This window comes from Phaethon aethereus, assembly GCF_964289735.1.
Source record: "Phaethon aethereus genome assembly, chromosome: W".
NCBI classification, from domain to species: domain Eukaryota; kingdom Metazoa; phylum Chordata; class Aves; order Phaethontiformes; family Phaethontidae; genus Phaethon; species Phaethon aethereus.
The window spans coordinates 40,450,441-40,473,504 of NC_138581.1; the positions used below are offsets into that span (position 1 = coordinate 40,450,441).

The window sequence follows — 23,064 nt, forward strand, 5'->3', positions numbered from 1 at the left end:
CTAGCATGAATGGATAACAAATCTCAGTTTGTAAAACACTTAGTCTAACAGTTTTGTAGATCTAATCTAAGGATACTTAACATATCCAGAGCCAAAACAACTAATTTCTCAACCATGAGAAAAGGACCTGACCTAGTGGTACAACATGCAATTAAAGAGAGCAAATGTAAATACAAAAAGAATGAAGAGAAAGAAAGCATGAGAGGGTGAGAGAGAGAGAAGGCGTAGGGGGAGAAACTGTAAGAGTGAGAGAGGTGGTGAGGGCAAGAGAGCCAAAGCAAGAGGGGAGGTAAGGGAGAGAAGGTGAGAGAGGGTAAAAAGGTGAGAGAGGGGGTGAGAAGCTGACTAAGAGAAGGTGTCCTGGTTTTGGCTGAAATACAGTTAATTTTCTTCACAGAAGCTAGTGTGAGACTGTGTTTTGGACTTGGGATGAGAAAATGTTGATAAGGTGCTGATGTTTTGAGTTGTTCCTGAGCAGTCAAGGACAGTCCAGCTTCTCGTGCTGGCCTGCCAGCAAGAAGGCTGTGGGTGCAGGGGAAGCTGGGAGGGGACACAGCCAGGACAGCTGACCCAGGCTGGCCAAAGGGATATTCCATACCATATGATGTCATGCTCGGTATATAAAATTGGGACAAAGAAGATGGAAGGGATGGGGGGACATTCGGAGTGATGGCATCTGTCTTCCCAAGAAACCATTACGCATGATGGAGTCCTGCTTCCCTGGAGATGGCTGAACACCTGCCTGCCCATGGGAAGTGGTGAAGGAATTCCTTGCTTTCCTCTGCTTGCGTGCGCGGCTTTTGCTTTACCTATTAAACTGTCTTTATCTCAAACCATGAGTTTCCTCACTTTTACTCTTCCGATTCTCTCCCCCGTCCCACCGTAGGGGAGTGAGCGAGCGGCTGCGTGGGGCTTAGTTGCCGGCTGGGGTTAAAACACGACAGTGAGCCAGATGATAACATTGCAGTTATTATTATTGCAGGCAAGTGCAAGAAAGACCATGAATGAGAAAGCAAACAAGAATTTAAGTTGTCTCTAAGAAATAGAAGAAAAACATATGAGAATTATTGAAAAATGCTTTGCAGTTAGGAAGAATTTACATTAATGATTATCTGTAGAAGTAATTAAACATTTCTGATAGACTGTTCTGCAAGTTTTCAGGGGGCTGAAAATATGACTATATAATGTGTAATTAAACACAGTTCTGAAACTTTAATTGTAGACAAAAAGAAACTGTCAGTTCGAAAGAAGGTTTAATAGAGAAACAATGACTACAGAAGGAATCACTCATTTATTTTCTGAATGTTATTTTTGCTTAATATGCAGAGCAGGTCAAGGTATTCATATGAAAATTGTTGAACAGATGTAGAAATCAAGTTACTGAAAAGTTTCCAGGACTGGGCTTTGCAGGAATCATGAGGTAGTTGGGGTTTTTTTGTTTGTTTGTTTGTATTTGTTTTTTAAGGACTTGCTCAAAGAATGAACACAGACACTACTAAAAATCTGACTATGTTAAAGATTTCAGGTCCACTTTTCTATTAAAATGACTCCTTTTTGCTCACTGATAAGAAAATAAGAATTCTATGGAAGCATCAAGTACAACAAAAGATGTTACTATTATGAACAACGAAAGTAAACATAGGATTTTTTGAATGGTCTAAGTTTGATTCACATTACATTTCAACTTTTATTGCCTGTATTTTTAATGCAATGCTGGTTTTTCTATTAATGATAATACAATTGCTTTGTAAAAGTTGTTGGGAGAAGCTGAAGAGGTATATTAGCTTGTACCATAAAAGAAGTGGGGAAAGCGAAGAAGAAAATTTAGGATTATGAAATAAATGCAACAGACATTAATACTGCAACAAAACTCAATGAGATATACAACAAAAGGAAGTTTAGGCTTCAGAATAAATGTCTTGTGATGAAAGTAGACACCTTTCATTTATTTGAGGAAAATAAAAAGTAGAACAGAAGTCAAAAAGAGAAATAGAAGAATCGCAGCCCTGGACTTCAGGAGAACAGATTTCAGCTTGTTCAGGTATCTGCTTCCAGGAAGAGTGCCCTAGAAGGCAAAGGGGCCCAGGACAGCTGGATGGTCTTCAAGGACAACCTTCTCAAAGCACAGCAAATGTCCACTCCGACATGCAAGAAGTTGAGCAAGAGTGGAAGGCCACTATGGATGAAAAGGGAATTTGTGACTAAGGGGAAAGCAGCAGATGTCATCATAGAATCATAGAATCTTTGGGTTGGAAGGGACCTTTAAAGGTCATCTAGTCCAACCCTCCTGCAATGAGCAGGGACATCTTCAACTAGATCAGGTTGCTCAGAGCCCCATCCAACCTGACCTTGAATGTTTGCAGGGATGGGGCATCGACCACCTCTCTGGGCAACCTGGGTTGGGGTTTCACCACCCTCAGTGCTCAGTGTTAAAAATTTCTTCCTTATATCTAGTCCAAATCTACCCTCTTTTAATTTAAAACCATAACCCCTCGACCTATCGCTACAGGCCTCGCTAAAAAGTCTGTCCCCATCTTTCTTATAAGCCCCCTTTAAGGACTGAAAGTCTGCAAGAAGGTCTCCCCAGAGCCTTCTCTTCTCCAGGATGAACAACCCCAACTCTCTCAGCCTGCCCTCACAGCAGAGGTGTTCCATCCCTCTGATCATTTTTGTGGCCCTCCTCTGGACCCGCTCCACCAGGTCTGTGTCTTTCCTGTGCTGAGGGCTCCAGAGCTGGATGCAGTACTCCAGGTAGGGTCTCACCAGAGCAGAGCAGAGGGGCAGAATCCCCTCCTTCAACCTGCTGGCCGCGCTTCTTTTGATGCAGCCCAGGATACAGATGGCCTTCTGGGCTGCGAGCGCACATTGCCGGCTCACGTCCAGCTTTTCATCCACCAGTACCCCCAAGTCCTTCTCGGCAGGGCTGCTCTCCATTCCTTCATCCCCCAGCCTGTGCTGATACCGGGGGTTGCCCCGACCCAGGTGCAGGACCCTGCACTTGGCCTTGTTGAACCTCATGAGGTTCACACGGGCCCATTCCTTGAGCTTGTCCAGGTCCCTCTGGATGGCATCCCCTCCCTCAGACATGTCAACTGTACCACTCAGCTGTTGTTTACCTTGACTGTAACAAGGCCTTTGACACGGTCTCCCATGGTATCCTTTTAGCCAGATTGGTGAGATATGGACTGGATAAGTGGACAATATGGTGGATGGAAAATTGGCTGGACTGTTGGGCTAAGAGGGTGGATCAGTGGTACAAAGTCCACTTATATGGTTACTAGCAGCATCCCCAAGGGATGGATACTGGGGCCAGTACTGTTTAATATCTTTACTAACAACTTGGATGATGGGATGGAGTACAGTCTCAGGAAGTTCACAGACAATACCAAATTGGGGGAAATGATCAACATGCTGTAAGGCAGGGCTTCTATTCAAAGGGACCTTAACCGGATGGAGAAATGGGCTGGCAGCAACTTCATGAAATACAACAAGCACAAATGCGAAGTCCTGCACCTGGGGGAGGAATAACACTCTGCACCAGTACAGGCTGGGGCCAACTTGCTAGAAAGCAGTGTTGCAGAGAAGAACCTGGGGGTCCTGGTGGACAACAAGTTGAATAGGAAGCAGCAGTGTGTCCTTGCAGCCAAGGCGGCCAACCACATATTAGCAAGACCATAGCCAACGCATCATGGGAAGTGTTTCTTCCCCTCTATTCAGCATTTGTGAGACCACACCTGGAGTCCTGTGTCTAGTTCTGGGCCTCTCAGTAAAAGACAGATATGGACATACTGTAATGAGTCCAGTGGGGGCCACCAAGATGATCAGGAGGGCTGGAGCATGTGATATACAAGGAAAAGCTGAGAGATCTGGGTTTGTTCAGCCTTGAGAAAAGAAGACTCAGGTGAGATTTTTATTGCTGTCTAAAACTACCTAATGGGAGGGTGTAGAGAAGATGGAGCCAGCCTCTTCTCAGGGATGCACAGTGATAGGACGAGAAGCAACAGACACAAGTTGCAGCAGAGGAAATTCTGATCTGATAAAAGAAGAAACCTTTTTCCCCATGAGGGTGGTTAAATGCTGGAACCCCAGCCCAGAGAAGCTGTGGGATCTCCACCCTTGGAGGTATTCAAACCTCAACTGAACAAGGCCCTGAGCAACCAGCCCTTGCTGGCCCTGTGTCCTGGTTTCAGCCAGGGTAGAGTTAATTTTCTTCATAGAAGCTAGCGTGAGGCTATGTTTTGGATTTGGGATGAGAAAATGTTGATAAGGTGCTGATGTTTTGAGTTGTTGCTAAGTAGTCAAGGACAGTCCAGCTTCTCGTGCTGGCCTGCAGCGAGCAGGCTGGGGGTGCACGGGAAGCTGGGAGGGGACACAGCCAGGACAGCTGACCCAGGCTGGCCAAAGGGATATTCCATACCATATGACATCATGCTCGGTATATAAAGCTGGGACAAAGAAGAAGGAAGGGGTGGAGGGACGTTCGGAGTTATGGCGTCTGTCTTCCCAAGAAACCATTACGCGTGACAGAGCCCTGCTTCCCTGGAGATGGCTGAACACCTGCCTGCCCATGGGGAGTGGTGAATGAATTCCTTGTTTTGCTTTGCTTGCGTGCGCGGCTTTTGCTTTACTTATTAAACTGTCTTTATCTCAAACCATGAGTTTCCTCACTTTTACTCTTCCAATTCTCTCCCCCGTGCCACCGTGGGGGAGTGAGCGAGCGGCTGCGTGGTGCGTAGTTGCTGGCTGGGGCTAAACCACGACACCCTGCTTTGAGCAGAAGGTTGGATTACATGACCTCTGGAGGTACCTTCCAACATATGTGATTGGATGTTAATGTGGGCAATCAATTTTGAGAGGGCTAACACATGAGAACAGGCTACAAGACTCTTTGAGTGTCCAACACTGAAAAAGCGCAGACCTAATAAATCAGCAGACTATATTGTACATTGAAGAGAATAACGAAAGAAAAGTGAATGTAGATTACTTAAGACTGCTCTTACCTCATGGTTATAATCCAGTATCCCTTTTAAAATTTTCTTCAAGTTGCTTACCTATGACAGGAAGAGGAAGGAAATATGTTAAAAATGCAGGGGACACCTAAATAGACAATAGGTTACACAAATACTATATGGTTGAAGAGTAGACAATCACACAAAAATCCCTCCCACACCCCAACATCGAGAATCATGCAATATACATCTATTTAAGTTCCCATGAGAATTACTGTCTGAACACTTTAAATTACCATAAAGTCAGTTATGCAGCGGTCCCTTGTGATCAAATTTCTAGATGTTATCATAAGTCCACATGAAACAATGGAACCCAATTAAGTCTATGAAAAGACCACCACCACCCCTGAAAATTACACACCACATTGTCTTGGATGGGTTTTAGATCAGACACTATGATTTTCAAAAAGAAGTCTTCTCTAGAGTACTTGTTTATCTTCAGATGTTTTTATATTTTAAAAATAAAATTTTCTTTTCCCCTCTGCTTTTCTTGAAATATCCTGGTGAATCTTCTTACTCTCTAGAAACGTACACCTCCAAGCCAAAACCCCTAATAAGCTCATATTTCACTGCTCAATCATACCCCTTCCTCTCTAAGCTACAGAAATATCTTCTTTCAGGTTCTCATTAATTATTTCTCCTGGTTCCTCCATTTTTTTCATTGCCAATCTGTGACTTTACAGATGAATGCCTTCCTTAGAATAACCTAAACAAAATTCCACATTTCTTGCAAGCATCTTCAAGCCCATGCAAAGATAACTACTGTAACACTTGCACAACGAATGCCAAAGATAAACTTCAAATAAGCAGGAGACTTGTATTTATCCCAGGTTTCTCCAGTACTGAAAGCTTTAAGCTCACTTTCTGCTGAAAATTCATTTAGAACCAGTACCAAGTAGAGCATGTACTAAAAATTATGAAGATACTGTATGAATCTCATAGGTTATATTTTGAATAAGCAAATCTGGTTGAAAAAAAGTTCTACAGATTCACAGCCCATTAGTGTCATAATCACAAGATGCTTACTACTGACAACATCATAGAATCATAGAATCTTTGGGTTGGAGGGACCTTTTAAGGCCATCAAATCCAATCCCCCTGCAGTGAGCAGGGACATCTTCAACTGGATCAGGCTGCTCAGAGCCCCGTCCAACCTGGCCTTGAATGTTGCCAGGGATGGGGCATCTACCACCTCACTGGGCAACCTGTGCCAGTGTTTCACCACCTTCACTGTGAAAAATTTCTTCCTTATATCTAGTCTAAATCTACCCTCTTTTAGTTTAAAACCATTACCCCTTGCTCTGTTGCAACAGGACCGGCTAAAAAGTCTGTCCCTATCTTTCTTATAGGCCCTCTTTAAGGACTGAAAGTCTGCAAGAAGGTCTCCCCAGAGCCTTCTCTTCTCCAGGATGAACAACCCCAACTCTCTCAGCCTGCCCTCACAGCAGAGGTGTTCGATCCCTCTGATCATTTTTGTGGCCCTCTCTGGACCCGCTCCACTAGGTCTGTGTCTTTCCTGTGCTGAGGGCTCCAGAGCTGGACGCAGTACTCCAGGTGGGGTCTCACCAGAGCAGAGCAGAGGGGCAGAATCCCCTCCCTCAACCTGCTGGCCACACTTCTTGGATGCAGCCCAGGATACAGATGGCCTTCTGGGCTGCGAGCGCACATTGCCGGCTCACGTCCAGCTTTTCATCCACCAGTACCCCCAAGTCCTTCTCGGCAGGGCTGCTCTCCATCCCTTCATCCCCCAGCCTGTACTGATACCAGGGGTTGCCCTGACCCAGGTGCAGGACCCTGCACTTGGCCTTGGTGAACCTCATGAGGTTCACATTGGCCCAGTACTCGAACTTGTCCAGGTCCCTCTGGATGGCATCCCATCCCTCAGGTGTGTCAACCGCACCACTCAGCTTGGTGTTGTCTGCAAACTTGCTGAGGGTGCACTCGATCCCACTGTCTATGTCATTGATGAAGATATTATAGAGTACTGGTCACAATACGGACCCCTGAGGGACACCGCTCATCACTGACCTCCATCTGGACATTGAGGCATTGACCACTATCCCCTGGATGCGACCATCCAACCAATTCCTCATCCACCAAACAGCCCACCCATCAAAACCATATCTCTCCAATTTAGAGAGAAGGATGTTGTGGGGGACCGTGTCAAAGGCCTTACAGAAGTGGAGATAGACGACATCCGTAGCTCTTCCCTTGTCCGCTGATGTGGTCACTCCATCATAGAAGGCCACTAGGCTGGTCAGGCAGGACTTGCCCTTGGTGAAGCCATGCTGGCTGTCTCGAATCACCTCCCTGTCCTCCATGTGCCTTAGCATAGCTTCTAGGAGGATCTGTCCCATGGTCTTCCCAGGCACAGAGGTGAGGCTGACAGTTTGGTAGGTCCCAGGGTCCTCCTTGCTACCCTTTTTAAAAATGGGCACAATATTTCCCTTTATTCCAGTCACCAGGGACTTCACCTGACTGCCAGGACTTTTCAAATATCATGGAGAGTGGCTTGGCAACTACATCAGCCAATTCCCTCAGGACTCTGGGATGCATCTCGTCAGGTCCCATAGATTTGTGCATGTTCAGGTTCCTCACATGGTCTCGAATCTGATCTTTTCTTATAGTGGGAGGGACTTTGCTCCTCCAGTCCCCATCTTCCAGGCCATCCACTCAAGAGAGAGGAGAGACTGCCAGTGAAGACTGAGGCAAAGAAGTCGTTGAGTACCTCAGCCTTCTCCTCATCCATTGTTGCCAGTTTGCCAATCCTCCTCATCAGGGATGGTACGCTTTCTTTGACCTTCCTTTTCTGGCTGACATACCTGTAAAAGCCCTTCTTATTATTCTTTGCATCCCTTGCCAAGTTCAGTTCCAGCCATGCCTTGTCCCTCCTGACCTCATCCCTACACAACCAGGCAGCATCCCTGTACTCATCCCAGGACACCTGTCCCTGCTTCCCCTGCCTGTGCATTTCCTTCTTGCCTTTTAGTCTGCCCAGGAGGTCTCAACTCAACCATGCTGGCCTCTTGCCTTCCTTTCCTGATTTCTTACACCTGGGGATCAAGAGCTCTTGCACTCTATGGAAAGCATCCTTAAAGATCTGCCAGCTCTGTTCTGCTCCCTTGTCCCTGAGGGCAGTTTCCCAGGTGATCCTACTAACTCCTTGAAGAGCTGGAAGTTTGCTTTCCTAAAATTCAGCGTCCTGACTTGACTCTTTGCCTGCCCCATATCCCTCAGGACTGCGAACTCCACCAGTGCATGATTGCATACAAGTTGTGACATGAAATGCAAAACTATTACAGAGTGAGGAGGGAAGGGAAATGAAACAGAATGCCCAAATTTTTACTTTATTTAAAACAAGAGATATTAATATCTGTAATATACTTTTGACATTGGACAGCCTTTTTAAGTCATCTGTCTTCCAAAAAGATATGAGAACACACAGCACAAAATAAATTAGGAAGCATTATACTGATATTCAAGGACAAGTTATGAACTCCAGCATAGCCAAAATGAATGCTGCTGAAAGCTAAACTCAGTTCCTCTCCAAAGAAAAGTTCAAGAATGCAACAGGCTATTCAACCCAAAAGATAAAGGAGATCCCTGAACTTAAAAATGGTGATGGTCTGACTGTTTCATTCCTACTAAATCCACACCTTACAGAACCAGAAGACAAAACCTGACCAACTAGAAGCATATATAAAATATCCTTGGGAAATGTTCATCATTGTCTTCATAATCATTGAACCTAAAGTTATACTGAAACATTCACCTAAACTTCTAAAAAGATATACCAAACACTCTGGCAATCTAAGGTAAGAAATAGAGATGCTACATGACAATCTTCAAACAACAGTTGTTCCTGTATCTTTTTTAATTGGATGTACACAAATCATCAGTTTATCTCCAGGTTTAACGCCCCCCTCTCCTGCCATCAAACACACCATTTTTGGTCTAAGAACTTCAAAAATTTCCTAGGTGATTGCCAAATGGTCCAGGCCCCACAACCTCTCTCAGTGAACATGCATTGTCATAACCAGAGTCTACAGCAAATTTAAGAACCATATCAATTGATTTTCATATCATTGCAAAGAATACTGTACTGATTGAAATATCAGTTTCAAACTTGATTTATTAAAAGCCTTCCAGTTCGTAATTTGCCTCAGGCTGCTGCAAAAAGCACCACAGAAAACAATGAGCCATGTTTCTCCTCTATCTCCTCACTGTACTGCTTTGCAGTTTTAGTTTCCTGCTCTGTTTACTTTGCCATTCCCTCCCCCACATCCACCTGGTAGCTTCTAAACTGTTGACTCCATATTAGAATAAACATGATAGATAATAAGCAAATAAAAGTAATTTTAGTATCTGATAAATATTACCCAGTAACAGATGTGTACAAGGCTTGGTACCCAATTAGTGTGTAAAATCTGCACCTAATTAAGCATATTCCAATCAATGCCAATAGTGTCAAAGAATAGCAATGGGAAACTTGAATGGGCATCGGTGAAATATATAATTGTTGTTGTCCCATCCCCCCTCCTCCACAATGCAACTGTGACCCTTCTGCTGCACTCTAAAGGATGTTCACATGTGGACCTCTGCCACTTCTCTTCCTGGCTGGTCTCTGGGGAGAGTTTTCACTTCCTTTCTCTCCCTCTCTATCCCTATGTTTTAACTTGTGCCTGTTGACTCCTATCCTGTCAGTGGGTATCATGCGAAGAGTCTGGCTCGCTCTTCTTCCTCACTAGAGTTGAGCCTAGGGGTGGCATGCCAGAGCTGAAATTGATAGCCCAGCTCAGGTGCATCTACACCAATGCACACAGCATGGGCACCAAACAGGAGGAGCTGGAAGCCATTGTGCAGCAGGACAGCTATGATGCAGTTGCCATCACAGAAACATGGTGGGATGCTTCTCATGACTGGAGTGCTGCAATGGATGGCTATAAGCTCTTCCGAAGGGATAGGCAAGGAAGGAGAGGTGGTGGGGCGGCTCTGTATGTTAGGGAGTGTTTTGATTGCATAGAAATTGAAGATTGTGAAGACCCACTCGAGTGCTTATGGGTAAGGATGAGGGGGAAGGCCAATGAGGCAGATATCCTGCTGGGAGTCTGTTATAGACCACCCAACCAGGACAAAGAGGCAGATGAAACATTCTATAAGCGACTGGCAGAAGTCTCGCATTCGCTGGCCCTTGTTCTTGTGGGGGACTTCAACCTACCGGACATCTGCTGGAAGTATAACACGGCAGAGAGGAAACAATCTGGGAGGTTCCTGGAGTGTGTGGAGGATAACTTCCTGACACAGCTGGTGAGTGAGCCCACCAGGGGAGGTGCCTTGCTGGACCTGCTGTTTACAAACAGAGAAGGACTGGTGGGAGATGTGGTGGTCGGAGGCCGCTTGGGCTTAGCGGGGAAGGCGACCGGCCTGGCTGAACAGGGAGATTTTGCTGGGACTCAGGGAAAAGAGGAGAGTTTATCACCCCTGGAAGAAGGGGAAGGCAACTCACAAAGAATACAAGGATCTCGTTAGGTCAAACAGGGACAAAATTAGACAGGCAAAAGCCCAGCTAGAGCTCAGTCTGGCCACAGTCATAAAGGATAATAAAAAATGTTTTTACAAATATATTAACAAGAAAAAGAGAGGCAAGGAGAATCTCCATCCTTTACTGGATATGGCGCGGAACATTGTCTCCAAGGACGAGGACAAGGCTGAGGTACTTAATGCCTTCTTTGCCTCAGTCTTTAATAGCCAGTCCAGGTATCCACAGGGTATTCAGCCCCCTGAGCTGGAAGATGGGGATGGAGAGCACAATAACCCCCCATAATCCAGGAGGAAGCAGTCAAGGACATGTTAAACCACCTGGACACCCACAAGTCTATGGGGCCTGATGGGATCCACCCGAGAGTACTGAGAGAGCTGGCGGAGGAGCTTGCCAAGCCACTCTCCATCATTTATCAGCAGTCCTGGTTAACAGTCCCAGAAGACTGGAGGCTTGCCAATGTGACGCCCGTCTACAAGAAAGGCCGGAAGGAGGATCCTGGGAACTACAGGCCTGTCAGCCTGACCTCTGTACCGGGGAACATTATGGAGCAGTTGATCTTGAGAGTGCTCACAGGGCATGTGCAGGACAACCAAGGGATCAGGCCCAGCCAGCATGGGTTCATGCAAGGCAGGTCCTGCTTGACCAACCTGATCTCCTTCTATGACCAGGTGACCCGCCTAGTGGATGAGGGAAAGGCTGTGCATGTTGCCTACCTGGACTTTAGTAAAGCCTTTGACAGCGTCTCCCACAGCATTCTCCTGGAGAAACTGGCGGCTCGTGGCTTAGGTTTACTCTTCGCTGGGTGAGGAACTGGCTGGATGGCTGAGCCCAGAGAGTTGTGGTGAACGGCGTTAAATCCGGCTGGCGGCCGGTCACAAGCGGTGTTCCCCAGGGCTTGGTTCTGGGGCCGGTCTTGTTCAATATCTTTATAGATGATCTGGATGAGGGAATCGAGTGCTCCCTCAGTAAGCTTGCAGATGACACCAAGTTGGGCGGGAGTGTGGATCTGCTGGAGGGTAGGAGGGCTCTGCAGAGGGATCTGGACAGGCTGGATCGATGGGCAGAGGTCAACTGTATGAGGTTTAATAAGGCCAAGTGCCGGGTCCTGCACTTCGGCCACAACAACCCCATGCAACGCTACAGGCTTGGGGAGGAGTGGCTGGATAGCTGCCCGGCGGAAAGGGACCTGGGGGTGCTGGTTGACAGCCGGCTGAACATGAGCCAGCAGTGTGCCCAGGTGGCCAGGAAGGCCAACAGCGTCCTGGCCTGTATCAGAAATAGTGTGGCCAGCAGGAGTAGGGAAGTGATTGTGCCCCTGTACTCGGCACTGGTGAGGCCGCAGCTTGAATCCTGTGTTCACTTTTGGGCCCCTCACTACAAGAAGGATGTTGAGTTGCTGGAGTGTGTCCAGAGAAGGGCAACGAAGCTGGTGAGGGGTCTGGAGCACAAGTCTTATGAGGAGTGGCTGAGGGAACTGTGGTTGTTTAGTCTGGAGAAGAGGAGGCTGAGAGGAGACCTTATCACTCTCTACAACTACCTGAAAGGGGGTTGTGGCGACGAGGGTGTTGACCTCTTCTCCCAAGTAACTAGTGATAGGACAAGAGGAAATGGCCTCAAGTTGCGCCAGGGGAGGTTTAGATTGGATATTAGGAAAAATTTCTTCACCGAGAAGGTCAGGCATTGGAACAGGCTGCCCAGGGAGTTGGTGGAGTCACCATCTCTGGAAGTGTTCAAAAAATTCGTGGATGTGGCGCTTCAGGACATGGTTTAGGGAACATAGTGGTGCTGGATTAATGGTTGGACTTGACGATCTTGAAGGTCCTTTCCAACCTAGTGATTCTGTGATTCTTCACTCCCTCCCATCAAGTATTTACATACATTTATAAGTCATGTTCCCCTTGCCCCAAGCCTTCTCTTCTCCAGGCTGAACAGTCCCAGCTCTCTCAGCCTCTCCTCATAGGAGACATTGCTCCAGTCCCTTGATCATCTTTGTGGCCCTGTGCTGGACTCACTCCAGTAGCTCCATATCTGCCTTGTACTGGGGAGCCCCAAACTAGACACAATAATCCAGATGCAGCCTCACCACTTCTGAGTAGAGAGGAAGGTTCACCTCCCTCACCTGCTGGCAACACTCCTCCTTATGAAGCCCAGGATACCTTTTGCCCTCTTTGCGGCAAGGGCACATTGCTGGCTCATGTTCAACTTGGTGTCCACCAGGACCCCCAGGTCCTTTTCTGCCAAGCTGCTTTCCAGCTGGGTGGCCTCCAGCATGTACTGGTGCCTGGGGTTGCTCCTCCCCAGGTACAGTGCTTTGCCCTTCCCCTTGTTGAACTGCATGAGGTTCCTGTCAGCCCATTTCTCCAGCCTGTCGAAGTCCCTCTGGATGACAGCACGACCCTCTGGCCTATCGGCCACTCCTCCCACTTTTGTGTCACCAGAAAACTTGCTGAGGGTACACTGCCCCATCATCCAGACCATTAATGAGGAGGTTAAACACTATTGGCCCCAGTATCAACCCCTGTGGTACACGTCTAGTGACTGGCCTCCAAATGCACTTTGTGCCACTGATCACAACCCTCTGGGCTTGGTTATTCAGCCAATTCTCAGTCCACCTCACTGTCCATTCATCTAACCTGTACTTTGTCAACTTCTCTATGAGGATGTTAAGGGAAACAATGTCAAAGGCTTTACTAAAGTCAAGGAAAACAACACTGCTCTCCCCTCATCCACCAAGCTAGTCACCCCACTGTAGAAGGCTATCAGGTTGGTCAGGCATGATTACTCCTTCATAAATCCATGCTGACTACTCCCGACCACCTTCTTGTCCTTCATGTGCCTGTAACTGGGTTCCAAGATTAGCTGCTCCATCACCTTCCCAGGGATCAACGTGAGGCTGACCGGACTGTAGTTCACCGGGTCCTCTTTCTTGCCCTTCTTGAAGATAGGGGTGATAGTTGCTCTCTTCCAGTCCTCAGGAACCTCTCCTAGTCACCACAACCTTTCAAAGACAATTGAGAGTGTCTTCCATGAAAAGAAGTCCTAAGAACATGCCTGTATCTTTGCTTGTCATGGGCAGGTACGGGCACTTGAGTTTAATTGGAAACCAAGATATATTTTTAAAGGAGGTAGCTCTGAACACATTTCCAGATTATACTTATGTTGGGACATAGAGTGCCTCAGAAGTTAAAGACACAGAAACAGAAATAACTATGTTAGTTACTACTTATCTTCTTGATGTTAGGTGAATATCAGGCCACATTCAACAGCCCAAGAGACGTGAGGCTGCCCCAGCTCCATGCCCCCAGGTCCAATCAGTAGCAAGGCTGAAGATGTATTCCCAGTAGGCATGTGCACACAAAGCACACATATACACCACATATATATGTATATACACAGATAGACACACTCAGCACTCACACAAATACAAAGAGCACCAGTGGCCTCATGCTGCTCCCCTGAGCAGGACAGAGGTCCATTAATGGGAACATATGTACATATGTATAATCATAGAATAGATAATAATTCTCCATACTCAAGAACATTCAAAAAAAGTTTACAATTGGATATTTTTCTAAATAGTTGTGTCAATGGTGCCAAGATTACTGGTGTCCTGGTTTCAGCCAGGATAGAGCTGGTTTTCCTCACAGAAGGTAGTGTGAGACTGTGTTTTGGATTTGGGATGAGAAATTGTTGATAATGTGCTGATGTTTTGGGTTCCTGCTGAGCAGTCAAGGACAGTCCAGCTTCTTGTGCTGGCCTGCCAGCGAGCAGGCTGGGGGTGCACAGGGAGCTGGGAGGGGACACAGCCAGCACAGCTGACCCAGACTGGCCAAAGAGATATTCCCTACCATATGACGTCATGCCCAGTACATAAACTGGAGCTGGCCGGGGGGTGGAAATCGCTGCTCGGGGACGGGCTGTCGATCACGGGGTGGTGAGCAATTGCTGTATTGGGCATCACTTGTTCTTGTACATTCCTTTGTTGGTATTATCATTGTTGTTCCCTTCTTTCTTTCTGTCCTATTAAACTGTGTTTATCTCAACCCACGAGGTTTTTTTTTTTTCCCCAATTCTCTTCCCCGTCCCACTGCGGGAGGGGGAGTGAGTGAGCGGCTGCGTGGTGCTTAGTTGTCGGCTGGGGCTAAACCACGACAGTCCTTTCTGGCGCCCAACGTGGGGCTCGAGGCTTGACATAATAACGGTTGCAGGTCACAATATCAGTTTGTTTGATTTGCATCATGCTCTCGTCTTTGCCGTACATGTTAAGCATCGGTGTTGGTTTCTGCAGGCTGCTGTACTCTGCGATGATTAGTAATGTCTCGCCTGCGAGTTTTGTTTTTAGAGCACTGACCTTGAGCTTAATGTGGTATCATCTGAGCTCTGTACTAAAGCCGTTACTGTATTTTGGCTACTGTCTTGTGGAGACGATTAGCAATTATACTTCTGCCTCTGAAAGGTTTTTTATGGAGGAAATGCAGAATGGTACCTTTGCTACCCTCTATCATAACATTTCCTCCTTCATCACAATAATTTTTCAGTATTTTGAACACCCTTGGGTAGTTAAAATACCTCTATTGCTACTTCTGGGGAACATTGTTTCAGTTTTGGCTAAGGTTAGCAAGCAATTTAAGAATATCACTCGGAGATCTGCCCCAAGGCTGGATAGTTATGAATGGCAGGGCGTGTGGAACAGCATGGGCAAATGCCTGGGGCGGTGGGCACCTCCGGTGTTTTGGAACTTCACTCCCGAACAAGTGCAGAATCCTGATAAACTAGCAGAATATTTGGAAGAAGTATGCTGTCGGCCTGGCAGTTCCAAGGAGACACAAATCATTGCAATGTGCTGGGGCCTGGCCCATGCCTACCGAGCTCTATTTAACACTTTGCAAAGGGGAGAGAGGCTCTCTGGGTCTGATGGCAATGTGGCAGGCACTGTGACTACTCCAACCCCCACGGTGGGCACTGTAGCTACTCAGACTGTTGCAGCTGAACCAGAGAACCAGCCCATCCCGGTATCAGTTGCCCCTGTACAAAAGAAGAAATCTTGGAAGCGGAAGTCAGCTCGTTTAGTAAGGGAAGAGGAAGATATTTCTAAGAAGGAGCCAGAGGAAGGAAGAGAGTGAGGAGGCAGAGTGCTCTGAAGCAGGGCCATCACAAGGACGGAAGAGGGAAGAGAGCGAGTCATCGCTTGAAGAGGAGGAAGAGGAAGAACTCATAAAAGAGACGGTAACTACCCGATCTCTATCCCTGAGTGAATTGCGAGATATGAGAAAGGATTTCAGCCGTCGTCCAGGTGAGCACATTGTCACCTGGCTGCTCCGATGCTGGGATAATGGGGCCAGTAGCCTGGAATTAGAGGGTAGGGAAGCCAAGCAGCTGGGATCCCTTTCTAGGGAAGGGGGCATTGACAAAGCAATTGGAAAAGGTGCACAAGTCCTCAGCCTCTGGAGACGACTCCTGTCGGGTGTGAAGGAAAGGTATCCCTTCAGGGAAGAGGTTCTATGTCACCCAGGCAAGTGGACCACCATGGAGAAAGGCATCCAGTACCTGAGGGAGCTAGCGGTGCTGGAAGTGATTTATGGTGACTTGGACAATGGACAGTCATCCAAAGATCCAGATGAAGTCAATTGCACGCGACCTATGTGGCGGAAGTTTGTACGGAGTGCACCCTCATCATATGCCAACTCATTAGCAGTAATGGCCTGGAAAGACGGAGAGAGACCAACGGTGGATGAATTGGCTGGCCAACTCCGGCAATACGAAGAAAGTCTCTCTTCCTCCCTACGGGCCTGCGTCTCTGCTGTAGAGAAACTGTCCCGGGAGTTCCGGCAATTCAAAGAGGATATGCCCTACCCTCCACCCATACGGACCAGTGTCTCAGCCACTAGGATTAAGCGCTCTTCTGTTCAAGAGAGAAGATATAGAGGATACACACCACGAGCCACCCTGTGGTTTCAATTGCGTGACTACGGAGAGGACATGAGGAGGTGGGATGGAAAACCTACCTCGACCCTAGAGGCACGAGTACGCGAGCTGCAAGGAAAAACAATTACAAAAGGGGGTTCAGGTTCCTCCAGAAAAATCGTCGCTCCACTTTCCAGTGGGCAGTTTCCCAGAAAGAATAGAAGACCTGATCTCACCTCTGATCCTCTTGAAGGGACTTCTGATTCCTATTTACAAGAAGTGGGTAACGAGCACTATGAGCAGGACTAGAGGGGCCCTGCCTCCAGCCAAGCGGAGGAGAGGGACAACCGAGTTTATTGGACTGTGTGGATTAGATGGCCTGGCACATCAGACCCACAGGAATATAAGGCTCTAGTGGACACCGGTGCACAATGTACCCTGATGCCATCAAGCCATATAGGGGCAGAACCCATCTGTATTTCTGGAGTGACAGGGGGATCCCAACAGCTGACTGTGCTGGAGGCCGAAGTGAGCCTAACTGGGAATGAGTGGCAGAAGCACCCCACTGTGACTGGCCCGGAGGCTCCATGCATCCTGGGCATAGACTACCTCAGCAGAGGGTATTTCAAGGACCCAAAAGGGTACTGGTGGGCTTTTGGTATAGCTGCCTTGGAGACGGAAGAAATTAAACAGCTGTCCACCTTGCCTGGTCTCTCAGAGGACCCTTCTGTGGTGGGGTTGCTCAGGGTCAAAGAACAACAGGTGCCGATCGCTACCACAACAGTGCACCGGCGGCAATATTGCACCAACAGAGACTCCCTGATCCCCATCCATGAGCTGATTCGTCGGCTGGAGAGCCAAGGAGTGATCAGCAAGACTCGCTCACCCTTTAACAGCCCCATATGGCCAGTGCGAAAGTCTAATGGAGAGTGGAGGCTGACAGTAGACTATCGTGGCCTGAATGAAGTCACGCCGCCACTGAGCGCTGCCGTGCCGGACATGCTAGAACTTCAATATGAACTGGAGTCAAAGGCAGCCAAGTGGTACGCCACCATTGATATTGCTAATGCATTTTTCTCAATCCCGTTGGCAGCAGAGTGCAGGCCACAGTTTGCGTTCACTTGGAGGGGTGTCCAATACACCTGGAATTGACTTCCCCAGGGGTGGAAACACAGCCCTACCATTTGCCATGGGCTGATACAGGCTGCACTGGAACAGGGTGAAGCTCCAGAGCATCTGCAATACATTGACGACATCATCGTATGGGGCAACACAGCAGAAGAAGTTTTTGAGAAAGGGAAGAAAATAATTAAAATCCTTCTGAAAGCTGGTTTTGCTATAAAACAAAGTAAGGTCAAAGGACCTGCACAAGAGATCCAGTTTTTAGGAATAAAATGGCAAGATGGACGTCGACAGATCCCAACAGATGTGATCAACAAAATAACAGCTATGTCTCCACCAACTACCAAAAAAGAAACACAAGCACTTCTGGGCGTTGTGGGTTTCTGGAGAATGCATATTCCAAATTACAGTCTGATTGTAAGCCCTCTTTATCAAGTGACCTGGAAGAAGAATGATTTTAAATGGGGCCCTAAGCAACGACAAGCCTTTGAACAAATCAAACAGGAGATAGTTCATGCTGTAGCCCTCGGGCCAGTCCGGGCAGGACAAGATGTTAAAAATGTGCTCTACACGGCAGCCGGGGAGAATGGCCCTACCTGGAGTCTCTGGCAGAAAGCACCAGGAGAGACTCGAGGTCGACCTCTAGGGTTTTGGAGTCGAGGATATAGGGGATCTGAGTCCCGCTATACTCCAACTGAAAAGGAGATATTGGCAGCATATGAAGGAGTTCGAGCTGCCTCAGAAGTGGTTGGTACTGAAGCACAGCTCCTCCTGGCACCCCGACTGCCGGTGCTGGGCTGGATGTTCAAAGGGAGGGTCCCCTCTACACATCATGCGACTGATGCTACGTGGAGTAAGTGGGTCGCGCTTATTACACAGCGGGCTCAAATAGGAAACCCCAATCGCCCGGGAATCTTGGAAGTGATCATGGACTGGCCAGAAGGCAAAGATTTTGGAATATCACCAGAAGAGGAGGTGGTGCGTGCTGAAGAGGCTCCACCATATAATGAACTGCCAGAGAACGAAAGGCAATACGCCCTGTTTACTGATGGGTCCTGTCGTATTGCAGGCAAACATCGAAGGTGGAAAGCTGCTGTATGGAGCCCTATACGACGAGTTGCAGAAGTGGCTGAAGGAGAAGGTGAATCAAGTCAGTTTGCGGAGGTGAAAGCCATCCAGCTGGCTTTAGATATTGCTGAACGAGAAAAATGGCCAATACTCTATCTTTATACTGACTCATGGATGGTGGCAAATGCTCTATGGGGGTGGCTACAGCAATGGAAGCAGAGCAACTGGCAACGCAGAGGCAAGCCCATCTGGGCTGCTGAATTGTGCAAAAATATTGCTGCCCGATTAAAGAATCTAGTCATAAAAGTACGTCATGTAGATGCTCACGTACCCAAGAGTCGGGCCACCAAAGAACATCAAAACAACCATCAGGTGGATCAGGCTGCTAAGATTGAAGTGGCTCAGGTGGATCTGGACTGGCAACATAAGGGTGACTTATTTATAGCTCGGTGGGCCCATGACACCTCAGGCCATCAGGGAAGAGATGCAACATATAGATGGGCTCGGGATCGAGGGGTGGACCTGACCATGGATGCTATTGCACAGGTTATCCATGAATGTGAAACGTGTGCTGCTATCAAACAAGCCAAGTGGTTAAAGCCCCTCTGGTATGAAGGACGATGGTTGAAATATAAATATGGGGAGGCCTGGCAGATTCACGATATCACACTTCCACAAACTCGTCAAGGCAAGCGCTATGTGCTTACCATGGTGGAAGCAACCACCGGATGGCTGGAAACATACCCTGTGCCCCATGCCACCGCCCGGAACACTCTCCTGGGCCTTGAAAAGCAAGTCTTATGGCGACATGGTACCCCCGAAAGAATTGAGTCAGACAATGGGACTCATTTCCGAAACAACCTCATAGACACCTGGGCCAAAGAGCACGGCATTGAGTGGGTGTATCACACCCCCTATCATGCACCAGCTTCCGGAAAAATTGAACGATACAACGGACTGTTAAAGACTACCCTGAGAGCAATGGGTGACGGAACATTCAAACACTGGGATAAAAATTTAGCCAAAGCCACCTGGTTAGTCAACACTAGGGGATCTACTAATAGAGCCGGCCCTGCCCAATCAAAACTTTTACGTACTGTAGAAGGGCATAAAGTCCCTGTGGTGCATGTGAGAAATATGCTGGGGAAGACAGTCTGGGTCACTCCTGCCTTAGGCAAAGGCAAACCCGTTCGTGGGATTGCCTTTGCCCAGGGACCTGCGTGCACTTGGTGGGTAATGAGGAAGGATGGGGAAGTCCAATGTGTACCTCAAGGGGATTTGATTTTGGGTGAAAATAGCCAATGATTTGAATTGTATTATGTTAATTGCTACACAATACAGTATGACATTACTACTATGGTTGCTATCTACCATATCAATGGTATTACAGTAAGAATCACCCAGACTGATGAAGAATGAGACTTAATGAAACAAAGCAACATGCAGCAGTGATGGAACCAGAACTGGCTTCAGCAGCTTGCACCCAGCAACCTCCTCGAGATCGACATCTTCGACCTGCAGATCATGGACATGGACCATGCCAGATGAGAATCCAACACCACATACCATCTCCCCTGCCCTGAGAGACTACTATGATGGAGTCATGGACTGACTGAACTCCACAGACATTTTTAAGTGATGGCCCATGGACTAAGAAAGTGATATCTGTGTATATATATTAAAAGACAAGAAGAGTAAAAATGAATAATTAGAATGTATTGAAAAGTATAGGACCTGGGCATGACGTAAATGGTATGGAATAAGGGGTGGATACTGTCCTGGTTTCAGCCAGGATAGAGCTGGTTTTCTTCATAGAAGCTAGTGTGAGACTGTGTTTTGGATTTGGGATGTGAAATTGTTGATAATGTGCTGATGTTTTGGGTTGTTGCTGAGCAGTCAAGGACAGTCCAGCTTCTTGTGCTGGCCTGCCAGCGAGCAGGCTGGGGGTGCACAGGGAGCTGGGAGGGGACACAGCCAGGACAGCTGACCCAGACTGGCCAAAGAGATATTCCCTACCATACGACGTCATGCCCAGTACATAAACTGGAGTTGGCCGAGGGGCGGAAATCGCTGCTCGGGGACAGGCTGTCGATCACGGGGTGGTGAGCAATTGCTGTATTGGGCATCACTTGTTCTTGTACATTCCTTTGTTGGTATTATCATTGTTGTTCCCTTCTTTCTTTCTGTCCTATTAAACCGTGTTTATCTCAACCCACGAGTTTGGGGTTTTTTTCCCAATTCTCTCCCCTGTCCCACTGTGGGAGGGGGAGTGAGTGAGCGGCTGCGTGGTGCTTAGTTGTCGGCTGGGGCTAAACTACGACATCACCCATTTTCCATTCTAGGCTGGATTGCTGGATCCTTTATTTGCTTTGTAATATTGACAGGTCATAGAAGCTGGTGTTGGATACGGAGAGCGACTCTGTCTAGCAAGAAGAATATGCCTCAACAAGTTATCAGTTACTTGAAATAAACTGCTCTATGAGCAGCAGAACCAACAGAGCTGGTTTTAGGAGGTATGTCCCTTGTCCCCCAGCCCACCCATACTGCCTCATCAATTTCCCTCACTTCTGCTGGCAACCCCATAAGTCAAGAGGCAGTACATGCTATACATAAGTCCAGAGTTACACATGACTGGCCAGGCAGTGCATACAATACTGACAGGTCTGTCAGCCAAACCAAAACATGTAGAACAGCAGGCCTCCCTACCTTTTCGTCATAAGGCACTTATTTGTGCATCTATTAAGCCACTTGATGTTCATAAGCCTGTAAGAACTAAATCATCTCGGAATTCTAAGCCCTTTGCCAAACATGGCTCAAAGAGGTTCAGAAAGGCTTTTGCACGACAGAAAAAGGTGAATTTATGGGACACATGAACTGACAGACAAACCATGCCAGTATTGTTTCCCCAGGAAACTAGGTTGGAAATGGCATTTTAGGAAGTCACATATATCCCGATTTTCCCATCAAATGTGGTCAGTGTACATTTGAATTTACTTTTTACCTAAAGCTACACTGACATATAAATGTCTAACTGTATTCTTTCAGGTTTTAGGCCAAATGCTCCTGAGTTACACCAGCAAAACTTCTACTGCCTTTAAGGTTCACATAAGAAAGAATCAAGAAAAAGTGCTAGCATACCAGGTGGCAGAAATGATCTAGCAAATACAGTGTTGTTAACATACATGCTTATTACACACAAAACAGAAGAGTACCACTTTCTCCTCTACAGCTCAATCATTTTGCAGAGCTGTCAAAGTAAAAAGAAACATCATTTTGCTTTTTATGCAAATAAATTACTTATTACTTTGCTATTTTTATGCAGTCATTTCTCAGAGCAGAAATGTTTTTTGAAAGAGTAATTATTTTCACACTTACTTTGCAATAAAGAGAGTAAATCCCTTTATTCACAGTTCTCAGTTGCTCAAATGTTAATTTAAACATACAATTTATTTTAAGATTTATTTTTCATCTTAAGTTATTGGAACTTATTTACAAACTCAACTTTTGTTTGTTTTTTCTTCATTAAAGTACAGGAGAATAATAATAATGTAACAAACAACTAAATCTTACATTCAATATACTTATTATAAAGCAAAGTGGCAATTTAAAAATACATTACTATTTAAGCACAAACAATACTGTACTAAGAACTGATAAACAGATTTACAGACAAGCAAAACAAACCAAATACCTTTAGCCTCCAATTATCTCCTACTTCTGTTTTGATTCTGTCTAACCAGTTTTCATCAAAGTAAGTTGGATCTCTGAAAATACATAAAAAGTTAGAACATTTGTTAAGAACACAAATTTCAAGTACTGATACCTTAGTGACTTAACATCTATTTTAGGCAGATATAAGTGACTACCTATATAGATATGGTCAGTATACAAAAGTTCAGAATCCTGCTATTATTCATTTATCTAAGTACTTACAACCTGCTCATATTCCATCTTTATCTGCATGCTATAGGTAGTTAATACTTTTGAGGAAACTGCAACACTTGGAAAGCATCTTACAAATTTCTTCTATGTCTCCATGTTGAAAGTGTTCCTTCCTTAATGTTGCAAATTATTGGCTAATGCTGGGGCTTAAACTCTCAGGGGAAACTACCATGTTTGCAACACTTGAAAACATCAGTAAAATTAAGGGTTTTTTTCCACACATCAAGAATTACCATTGCTAGATGCTGGCTGCAACACTCAAACGGGAAAGCTTGAGAGTGAACAAAATATTCTGCCTTCATACACTCAAAAATGTTAAAAGCAGCACTGGTATTAAGTATTTGCTACTGGGAACATACTTATCTGTTATACTCTCTATCAAACATCACAGTTTTTCCAAATATTTCTTCATGGCAATTCTTCACAAAAAGATTTGCCATTACCTTTCTTTAAAGGATTTTCCATCTTCTGCACTCT

The 23,064-nt window shown here is 46.5% G+C and overlaps 1 protein-coding gene across 1 annotated transcript in view; it reads right to left on the reverse strand.

The window, feature by feature from the left end:
• LOC309415103 (protein Hook homolog 3-like) overlaps positions 1-23,064 on the reverse strand; it is a gene marked incomplete at both ends in the record, with an annotated part of 141,933 nt that overhangs the window by 79,618 nt on the left and 39,251 nt on the right. Inside the window, 2 exons of the mRNA XM_082012548.1 lie at positions 5,001-5,051; positions 22,337-22,409. Coding sequence (XP_081868674.1) covers positions 5,001-5,051; positions 22,337-22,409 — 124 coding nt within the window. The remainder of the gene's footprint in view (positions 1-5,000; positions 5,052-22,336; positions 22,410-23,064) is intronic.